The sequence below is a fragment of the Schistosoma haematobium genome, chromosome 2 (assembly GCF_000699445.3).
Source record: "Schistosoma haematobium chromosome 2, whole genome shotgun sequence".
Taxonomy (NCBI): domain Eukaryota; kingdom Metazoa; phylum Platyhelminthes; class Trematoda; order Strigeidida; family Schistosomatidae; genus Schistosoma; species Schistosoma haematobium.
In genome coordinates, this window is record NC_067197.1 from 43,067,016 (window position 1) to 43,078,837 (window position 11,822).

Genomic DNA, 11,822 nt, shown 5'->3' on the forward strand with positions numbered 1-11,822 from the left:
ACAAAAGAGACTTTGTAAAAACTCAATTCAGTTGAATATTCTTATCGGTTACTAGTGCATATACATTTACCTTGGTATGGCCGAGAGTGAGGAGAGTCAGCTCTCTTTCTCGAAATGCTCTCGCATGGCCACACATATACAACCACTGACATGGAAGTCCTACTTACTACCTTCTCGTGGCGGGGGTGTTGTTTACGAAATTGAGACGACTAAATGCGAATGTCCGGAACTTTAACCGGGTTGGTAGACACGGGGGATCCACCTAGGGGAATTAGAAAATCCTCATTCCAAGCCAGTGGTCCACATGGGCTCCAGGATCTTAATGGAACAAATGGCGTATGGACCGATCGTTGGTCACCGGCTACCATGTGATTGCATCTCCTGACATTGCTCCACTGCCTTGTGGATGAGACCTTTAGGTCGAAGGCTCCAGGTGTGCCCCCTAAGAAAACCACCTGCTTCGGTGGTTATTTAGTTGACCTAGATTAATGATTGTCGGTAACCAGTAACGGAAATTGTTGTGATGTACTGAATCCTCTCAAGAATTAATACTAACTATTTAAGTCACGGATGAAATCTAAAATGACAGCCAATGTATCAAAACGAGAACTATAGACATAAGATGTGAAATTTCTTACTAACAATTATATGTTTATTGAACACACAAAAAGTATGGATGAGTGTTAAGAACGTCAAGAGAATATGAAATTACTGTATTATGTGGCATGTCACATTAATGGAGCTCAGAAATGATTCATAATAGTATATGCTACTCAATATTAGTAAGTAATATAATGTTATACACTCTTATGAAACCAAATGAGGGTGAAATAAAGGTAGAAGGGACAATCAAGGTTGATAAACTCGGATGGAGTTTTCTTCATTGAGCTGGATGGTTTGGTCGTGTACCTTTCATCGTTCTTCTGAACAATATCAGCACAAAATCCAAGTGAAATGAAGTGTTCAAATTCCTACACGTATGACTCACAGCTTGTCTTGTAGGTCTCGATCTTTATTGGTCAAACCATCCAGCTCATAGAACAAAACTTCACCAAAATCATCCACCTGAGCTACAAATCTCCACTTCAATTGATAAACTCCACTCAACTTTCTTCTCAACATACAGGCACTCTTTTGGTTATAACCCTCTAGCTGCAGGTCCGGACTTCATCGCATATATTTTTGGTTTCGGTAACTAAGTAACGTTGGAGTATTACTCAAACACAACGTGTCATGACACCTAGAATTATTTAAATCAGTTCAATGTAAACAACCATTATGAGCTGCGTCGTCGTCAACGATAACGAATTGATTGTCTAGTGCTCTCTAGTTTCCAGTGAGTCCCCAGGAGTGGTGTAATTTCGTAAGGAAAATTACTTCCACGTTATGTCAAGGATAGAAATCCTCATAACTTCATCTAAAAACTAATATCTAGTTTATTAAAAAATAAATACTAACTTCTGTTATATCCCTATGAGTTGGGATGTTTTTTCTTTTGAGGGAAAATCTCTTTTCCATAGTATATGTCTAATATTTGTCACAGATTGATCTTACTTGGGATATCATTGAAGATCAGAATTCTCTTCTGTAGTGAATACTTACGATCATCAAGTCTCGTAACTAGCGCTTAGTTCTTAGAATCACTAGGTTGGTGTGCAACAGCACATATTTTTAACTTCAATCGACTTGAAATCTAACGTAACTATCATCTAATACCATTGATCACGAGTGTTTTATTCCAGACACGTCTGAACTCCCCTAACCCCATGATTTTTCAATAAGATTTCAGGAACACATCTCAAAGTAAACTATTAGCTAACTGAATATCAGAATTTAGATGAATGAATATCTTAGAGATTAATTTAACTTCCAAGTGAATATTGGCTATGGATTTTATATTATTTTTTTTTGTAGATACTAGAATTTATTGAAAATTCATTGGGACGATCAAAGCGTATATCACAATTCTCCAAAGATTTTTTACAAAAACGTTCATTTCTTCATCAATAACAAATGATAATTTGTTTACTACTCAGTAAGTGTGTATGTTTATAAAATAGAAAATTTACTAATCTTTATCTGTTTACTTAATAATACTATTTATGTTTATCACGGTTTCTAAAGGCTCATTTGACTTTTGCCAACTTACGTCACCTATGGCGAAGGCGAGATATCCATCTATCAATAAAAGGACGAGTATACTGCACGGCAGTCCGTTCTGTTCTCTTTTACGGCAGCGAAACATGACCATTAAGAGTAGAAGACACTCGTAAGCTACTAGTATTTGACCACAGACGCCTTAGAAATATTGCTGGCGTCTGCTGGGATCATCGGGTAAGTAATAGTGAGGTTAGACTCAGGGTATTAGGGAATGGTGGTAAATCAGTTGATGAGGTTGTGAATTTCCATCGACTGAGATGGTTGGGCCACATATTGCGTATGCCTGAACACTGATTACCACAACGCGCAACTAGTGTTGGGGATGGTTGGAAGTTAGGGGCGACCAAACCGAAACGTGGCAACAGTCATTGAAGTCACTAACTTCTAGTCTGAGTCATGTTGGTAGATGCAGACTACTCTTTGTCTTCCCTTAGACAGATTAAAATCGCTTTATATCTTTCTTTCTACCAACTAATTCTTTCTTCCTGTACTATATCCTTACATAAATTCTTTCATCTTGTTGTGTTAAAGAGTGAGTTATGGCAACTTGGACCGATGCATATATATGCCTGGTTATATGTTGTAGCTGACTGATTTATATTTATTTGATGTACTCACAAATAACTATTGTATTTAGTTGATTCTATGATGAATCATTCATAGTAATATAAATCTAAATTAGTACATAATATAACAATCCTATGTATATTTATATGATAATGAACTTTTAACTCTCTACATTATGATTATATTAAAGTTAACATAATTCTAACTCTATTAAACTGTTGAAAATCCATTTATACATGAGTAAATTGTATGTAACACCACCGTGTTACCTTTCTGTCCCCCCTCCCCTAAATAAAAAAAGATTTTCATGTTTACTACTTGTTATACTGTGTATTTGGCTTGAAAAAAAAACACCACTCACTTCTGATATATTACCATTCTGTGTCGTTGTTGTTGTTGTTTTATTACAAAAATATGGAACATAATTTTATTGTACTTATCATGCCATTACTACTATTAATTTAAATAGAAGTATAGAGTTATTAAAAAAATAATAAAAACCTGAAATGTCTCGATTAAATATTGTAATTTTACATTGTTTGATAGCACAATAGTAATCAATAACATATTTGGCTGGTCATTCATGTAGATTTAATTCTATCAACTAAGTGATTTGGCATCGTATACATTGTTTTTATGTAGTAGTTGGCCGTTTGTCGATAGGTCAACCTATATGACTTCGGTTTCGTTCTAATTGACATTCATCAACATGGTATACCTAGGATGATAAAGAGACAGAGGTTCATTGTGTGATATGTTCCTTCATCATCTAGCTTCATAGTCTTAGAATTACTTTGTTACTTACTTCTCACCACCACTCGTGGAGGAGCATAGGCCAGTCACCAGCATTCTGTATCCAACTCTATCCTGAGCAATCCTTTCTAATTACCATTCATCCTTTTGATGCTTTCTTCTAATTCTCGACACATTGTGTTCTTTGGCCTTTCTGTTTCCCATCAGGATTTTAAATTAGCGCTTACCTCGTGATGCAGTTTGATGACTTACACAATCTATGTCCTATACACCTCCAGCGTGTTTTCTTAATTTCCTCTTCAGATGGAAGCTGGTTAGATCTCTCCCACGTTAGATTTATGGTGGCCCGTGAATCTGACTCCATTTAGAGCGTATGGAAGATGGCTGGGAAGCCAACTCCATTTTAATCAAGCGTTACTCAGTATTTATAGTCAGACAAAAATAAACTACAAACATGTGATGAGTCATGGGACATGAAGTGTACACACATATACGCTCATATATAAAAACAGTCAAGACTAATAAGCGAATAATTGACAAGGTCAAAATATGACTCAAGTAGAATGAATAAAATGGAATGTCCGAAAACTAGAATATAAGATATATGGGCTTAAAATAATGACTGACACTACAGATTGTTGTTGATGGTATCCAGACAACGGAGATTGAGTATCTTGCGTAAACAGTTGTTTATAAATACTTGTACTTCCTTCATGATGGTTGTGGTAGCTCTCCAATAGAAATGTCTTGACGTTTGTATTGAAGATTCTGACTTTGGTGTTGACTGATAGCTATTTTGAGTTGCATATGTTCTCCAACTGTAGAAATGCTGCCCTTACCTTGTCAATCATTGCCTTTATATCTACATCACGTCCTCCTTGTTCATCGGTGATGATGCTCAGATATGTGAAAGTTTCCACCTATTCCGCAGCTTCTCCATGAAGTGAGATTGAGTTGTTCTCTGTGTTGTACTTGAGGATATTGGTCTTTCACTATGTATATTGTAGCCTACTGCTGCAGAGGCTGCTGCTGCTACACTGACTATTTTCACTTAGATTCGTTGGTGTATAGGGGGTAGGAGAGCTAGGTGATCAGCCAATTCCGAATCGTCTAGTTTCATATGATCCGTGTATTGTATTCCGTGCTTCCCATGAGATGTGGAAGTTTTCATGATCTAGTAGACCGCCACCAGGAGAAAGAGAGACGGTGAGAGTAAGCAACCTTGTCTGACACGGGTCGTCACTTGGAATGCATCTGTGAGCTGTCCTCCATACACGACTTTTCAGAGTAGTCCGTCATAAGAATTGATGAGTCAATTAAAGCTTGTCCACATGTGTTGATAATCTTCTCAGGTACTCCATAGTATTGAAGATGGTTCCATAATGTTCTGTTATCAGTAGTGTCAGGTGCTTTCTCATAGTGAAGGAAGTTGATGAATAGTGCCGAGTTCCATTCAAATGACTGTTGAACAGCGATCCGTATTGTCGTGATTTGGTTGGTACATGATCGACTCGTACGAAATCGAGTCTATTGTTCTGAAATTTGGATAACATTCATCGTCATCCCTCCTTTACACAGCATCAAAACAATTCCCTTAGCGACTCTTGAAATGATTTTGATAAAGTAAAGCTGATTAATGTTTGGATCTACCGTTAGGATTAGGCATATGAATTAATTGTATAGGATTAATATTGTTCAGAGTTTATTTTAATATCGTAATTTTATCGTTACTATTTCAGATTACAGTTAAGTTATTTTTCAACAATAAAGTTACAACATGCTCTGTAAGGTTGCACGCTCCTTAATTTTACGTACTAACTATGGTCGAGTTACTTTCAAAAAAATCGTATATCATAGTCCTCTATATTGTCTTATATCAATTTTAAGCCATTTGATGTTAAATAAGTCTTGATAGCTTTGAGGTGGCCCGTGATCGCTATCGCTTATTCTCGTATATCATCGTCGACTTAAATCACGTTAGTCAATAACGGAATTTAGATAAGTTAATTAACGAGAATGGCCTTCGAATACATATATTTTGTATGTAAAGTGAATGTAATAGAACAGACCAAAATGACGCACAGGGAGGATGGCTGGGAAGCCAACTCCATTTCAGTCAAGTGTTACTCAATATTTATAGTCAGACAAAATAAAGATACGACATGTGATTAGTGGAATAAGAAGGGCACACACATATACGCTCATATAAAAACAACCAAGACTGACAAGCGAATAATTGACAAGGTCAAAATATGACTCAAGTAGAACGAATAGAATGGAATGTCCGGAAACTAGAATAAGACACATTATGGGCTAAAACTAATGACTGACTAACACTACAGCTTTTACTTGTTGGGCAGATCCAGAAAACTCCTCGAAAAAAAAAAAACTAAGAAAGACTGTAAATACTGATAAGCATCCTATCCAATCTACGTTCACTAGATCTTTTGCCAGAAACATCAAGAAAGTGAAAAGTCACATGTCAGGTTTCTGATTCGATGATTTTCGGGAAACCCATGGACATCTATAACATTATAAAAACCTCAGATTTTCTGTACAAAAAATGAACCTTTCGTATTCAAGTCGCTGTGTAGTTCAAGTCTGGAGGTTACTAGTTGTCAATTAACAAGACTTATCATTTAACTTTCAAAGAAATTTAACCTCTAACATTATTACATCCTAAAGTTCATACAATCATCTAGTAACTACTATTTTAATTATAATCAGTATAACCTATCTTTTCATCAAATATTGTTATGTCTCATATCTCATACCTAATGTTTGTAAGTATAATACCTGTTCATTTTCATTACTATTCCGTTTATCTCTGTTGTTGGTCAAGAAAAAGAAAGTTATCAACATGCTTCATTATTAGTGTTTGTTTTTTATTTGTCTTCCTTCATAGATTCATTCAATTTCATATACGGAGAGATAATTAATAACAATCTACAATTGTTAATATTATCTGTTGTCTGTTTTTTTTCTCTTTGTCTTTTCAAATTCTCATTATTTCTCTTAATCTATAAGTCATTCCCTCTTCTTGTTTCTAATAACATTCTGTTTTTCTTTTAATTATTGTCTTTTCTTTTATTTGATAAAATTTAAAATAGAATCACTTCTTATTATCATTCTCACTTCGTCGTCACCATCGCCGCCGCCGTTGTCGTCATCGTCGCTCACTCACTCACTCGTACTCACTCATCTACTTACACATACACACATATGTGCGTGCATCATTCATTATTATTACTAATTTTATTTTTGTTTATCTATTTCATAAAAGTTCCATATATATAGAAATTGGTTTCAACTTTTGTTTATCCAAATTCTTTTTTGGGGGGGTAAAAAAACACTCGAATTTTTTTCTATTTATTTTTTATTGGGAAAAAAGTGCATTTCTTTTCTTTTTCTTTGTTTATTTCATTCATAAACAATAGTGTGTAAAATCTTAATGTTTATGCGTCCACTTTAGTTAAAACCCACCCCAACCCATCCTCTCCCCCCTTCTTATCTGTCTGTTTCTATATCTATCCATTTTAATTGTCGTATTATTTTTTTTGCTCTTTTTGCAATCCATAGTTACTCAATTTATATATATAAACATATGTGTACATAAGTTTTTTTTTTCTATTAAAAAAAAAGAATAATGACAACAATAATGATTCGTTTTTTCTTTTATTGTGTTTGTCCGTTTGTGAAATAATTGCACATAATTTTATTATTTGAATGAAAGGGTTTCTGTTTTGTTACTATCGGGTTACATGCTGTAATTATTATTATTATTATTATTATTATTATTATTATTATTATTATTATTATTATTATTATTATTATTATTTTCAGTTTAGGGGTTGTGAAGATTGTTAAGTTTTTGATTGAGATCATGAAACGATTGATGTTAGACCACCATTGAAAACCTGGAAGCACTGGATGATCGTTTCGTCCTAATGTAGGACACCTTAGCAGTGCGTATCCACGATCCCGTTCGTGGGATGTGCAAATTGATTTTGATATCTGTTTTCGTTTATTCTACTCTATTAAAAAATATTAAGTAGTGTAATTGGTACTCATTGAAAATAAATTATAAAATTTAAAATATTTATATTAACTCACATAAAATATTATTTAATTACTTACTTACGTCTGTTAATCCCAATGGAGCATAGGCCACCGACCAGCATTCTACAACACACTCTGTCCTCCGCCTTCATTTTCACTTCTATCCAGTTGTTGTTCATTCTTCTCATATCTGTCGCCATTCCTCGACGTATTGTGTTCTTTGGTCTTGAGGGTTTACCTTGTGATGCAGTTGGATGCTTTCCTCAATATGTATCCTATCCACTTCCAGCAGTTCTTCCTAATTTATTCCTACACTCAAATCTGGTTTGTTCTCTCACACAACAGGTTAGGGTTGTTGTTGTTGATAGTGTCTGGTCAACGGATCCGAAGTATTTTGTGTAGACAACTGTTAATAAACACATGTATGTTCTGGATGATGGCTTTGGTAATTCTCCAAGTTTCCACCCCATACAGTAGAATTATTTTGACATTTGTATTGAAAATTGTGACTTTGGTGTTAGTTGACAGACAGTTGTTTTGAATTCCAGATGTTCTTCAATTGTTTATATGCTGTTCTTGCCTTGCCGATCCACACCTTCACATCTGCATCAGATCCACCATGTTCATCAATCATGTTGCTCAGATATGTAAAGGTCTTTGCATCTTCCAAGGCTTCTCCGTCAAGTGTGATTCGATTGGTTCATGTGTTGTATCGGAGAATCTTGCTTTTTCCTTTATGTACGTTGAGACCTACTTCTGATGAGGCTACTGCTACATTGGTCGTGTTCTCCTGCATTTGTTGTTGTGTGTGTGTGATAGAAGAGCCGGATCATATACGAAGTTTATTTATTGTTTTTCTTCCATTGGCTAACGTTAGTAAACGTTTTCTGGTTTATTAAACTGCAAACTGATTATCATTGTCATAACAAATGGCGTTACCTGAATTGATAAGACTTCATTTCCACCAGAGACTACCCAGATGTCGATGTGTTCGCTTCTGTTTTTACTTTCATTAGATTGTGTGTGACTTTGGTTAGTACGTCGCACATAGCATCTCGACCAGAAAGGTTATTACGAGAAATCTTGTGTGCAATTCTTTGTATATCAATATTGGTTTGAAGAGATTACTGAATTTAACTAGGCCATGAACCTTTCTGGAATCACTGGACGGTCGTTTTGTCTCGGTATGGGATTCTTTAGAAGTGTTCATCCATTATCCTGCAGCTATAAATCGAATCCAGGATCTTCAGTGGCTAGCTTACTTGAATTGGTTCGTGATCTGAATAAAATTCTCGATTTACTGAATAACCTTTAATAGTTGACCGAAGAACATTTCTCCACGTTTCCATTTGTAACATCAAACAAGCTTAATAACCTTACTTTTTAGCAAACTAGGAAATATATTTCCGTCATATTTATTTTACGCCCCCAAATGCCCTGTTATGGCCAAGGGTGAGGAGAGTCCGCTCTCCGTCTCGAAATACTCTTACATGTTCACGTTCATACAACCACTGCTAGGGAAATCATACTCACTGCCTTCTCGTGGCAGGTGTGTTGTTTACGAAATTAAGAGGACAAAAAACGAATGTACTATATTATCACAAGTAGAATTAACGTTGAAGTCTATTACGCTTCGGCTTGACAAATATGAAGTTTACCTTACACACGAATAACGATGATAGTACAGATTGTTATGATACCAAGTTAGTAAAGTTTGGGAGTCCATAAATAGTCCTCGATACAAACTTTAGAAGGTGAAAACGTTTTCATCTAATCAGCGTTAGATGAAAACCTCCAGGAAAATAAATGGTTGTGTCACATTCTGATTGAGTGATTGGCCATGTTGTCACTATATTTAGTACATTACCAAAAGACCAGTGTCACATAGAAAATTATAAATACACCCAGTATTTTTGTACGCAACCTTGGGTAAAGCTCTTACTCACATTTCACCCCTTTCCTCTATTGTTCGAGTTGAATTATGGAAAGTAGTTCAGATTCATAGTAAGCGGCTGAAAAGTCAGTGATGACCATTCAAATGGAAGACTTATCAGTAAACAAAATGGAATCGGTTCAGTGAAGTAAATTTCTATTCTGACGATTTCATTTACTCAACCTACATTATCATATTAACAACTAATTTCCACATAGTATCCCATGATTATGCGTTCATCATCTGAAAAAGTTACCAGGTATTGAACATAAATTCCGCAATAGTCTCAAACGTAATGAGAAATAATTATACATGGAAGTAAAAGATAACTATCCACTTGATAAATATGAAAATGAGAACAAACAAACGACCATAAAAATATGTGAAATTCGAAAGGATGATAAAATAAAGTATTGAATATGTAGCTTTTAAACATACAGATTAGGTTTAAATTGATGAATGGCTCAAGCCTCGGTCATGCACAAACTTGTGATCCCAACTTTCTTAGATCCCATTCCTTAAAATGTATAGGTGGCCCTGAAAGATGAATTCGTTAGCGATATGTGATCAGAGCTGACTGTGTGTCTAAGGGTTGACCTGTCAATTGATTTATAGTCATTCATGTTAGGGTGGATCGCCCATTTAGTCATAAACTTTTTAGCAAAAGTGAAACGTGGTTTGCGATGAATTCCAGGACTTGGGTTTTTGTCCTACTGGGTGTACTTGTATTTCAGTGTCAAGATCTAACTTTACCGAATTATGTGCTAATTGTTATTAAAGCTAAGAAAAATAGTTTCCGAATTATAACACAGAATAGTGTTCATCAGTTTGAAGAATCAATAAAACACTAAATAATCCTTCATATATAAAAAAATATGTGGAGAGATTTGCTATTCATTAGAAAAAAAAGTATAATGATGTCTTTATTCATTGTTGAACACATGGTAACATGAGGCCAAAACCATGGTGATCTGATAATTATTGTTACAATGTTTAACAGTACGAAAAATTATTCTCACCAAATAATATATACCTATTGTACAGCATGATTATCCTACGCATGATAGATATTCTCTATTGAAGATTGAATTGGTTTTGATGTAAAAAATCGATTGTTAATATTATTTATTTTGCGATTATTGATAGAATTGTTTCCAAGAATAACATTCAACTGAATGAAACTTAGTATGTTCACAATTGATTGATCACTGAGTAGCGATCGATGTCATGCATGTTTAGTCCTTATTAGTGCAGATCGAATGCTATCGATCATGTTGCAATGTGGCCACCAGTCTAGGTGACTCGACACTGCGGGCACTATATATTGAGATTAGATGGTGGTTGAAGGTAGTCGACAGGAAACTCTGTACCCGGGTTTCGTGCTATTTGGCACTCGTCAGCAAGGTGTACCTGTAATCTTGAATACGATCAGTGTAACTATTCTGAATTATCACAGGTTGGCTTTGATTAGATAATCATTGAAAACTAGTACGTACTAGATGGCTGTTCCGGAATGCATACCAATGCACATCTGTGAACCAATAGATGAAACCTAGAACTTTCAAACCTCCCTATGAGCACTTAACCTACAAAACACTGATTTGATATTGAATCGTTTATTTTTGTGGCGTCAGTCGATACACAATATTACATAGTCATCATTCGTTACGATTGGTGATATCCGTTTCATTCTTTATATTTCTAGCTTCCATTACTAATGTGCTTAAGTAACTGTATGGTGTTTTTGGTGAGACTAGAATTTATGAATGGCCTTGAGGATGCTCACCTACATACTAGGGTTGAATCAGGGTTAGAAACGAGTGTGATGAATTAGGATTAAGTTGGACGTTAGGACTAGCAATAAGATTGATTACTTTCATTACGAACTGATATCAGCTATAATACAAAAGTGCTATTTGGTTAAATGGATGAATGAATTTCGCGCCCAATTCTAAAACCATCTATCATAAATCGGATTGGTTAGTCCATAATATATCTCCTTGAAATAGCTTAGACCAAATTGACTCACAAAACGTTGGATTTACTGAAAATTCAGTCTGTGAAGTCTTAAAAATCTATTCGTCCTCCTCATTGTCTTACATTAACTCAACACCCAATTACCGTGTAACTATTCATTTCAATTTCAACGAAAGTTCTTCGAAAAATTTAGAAGGATTATTTTAAAGCATAATTATATACTACGATGATAAGATAATGTTGTTCTCAAGTTTTGACACATTTACGATCGTACATTCTACAGTCTCATAACAGTAATTTATTGATACCTGGCTTCATGTGCCTTAAACATAAACATTAACCATTATATACCACTAAATTTCTAATGAAGAAA

General features: G+C 35.0%; 1 protein-coding gene across 2 annotated transcripts in view; it reads left to right on the forward strand.

The window, feature by feature from the left end:
• Positions 1-10,418, forward strand: part of MS3_00007024 (uncharacterized protein) — a 47,779-nt gene extending 37,361 nt beyond the window's left edge. For both annotated transcript variants that reach the window (XM_051215282.1, XM_051215283.1), the window contains 2 exons: positions 1,915-2,035; positions 6,386-10,418. In XM_051215282.1, the coding sequence (XP_051068485.1) occupies positions 1,915-2,010 (96 nt within the window). In that variant the 3' untranslated portion in view covers positions 2,011-2,035; positions 6,386-10,418. The remainder of the gene's footprint in view (positions 1-1,914; positions 2,036-6,385) is intronic.
• Positions 10,419-11,822: the final 1,404 nt, after the last annotated feature.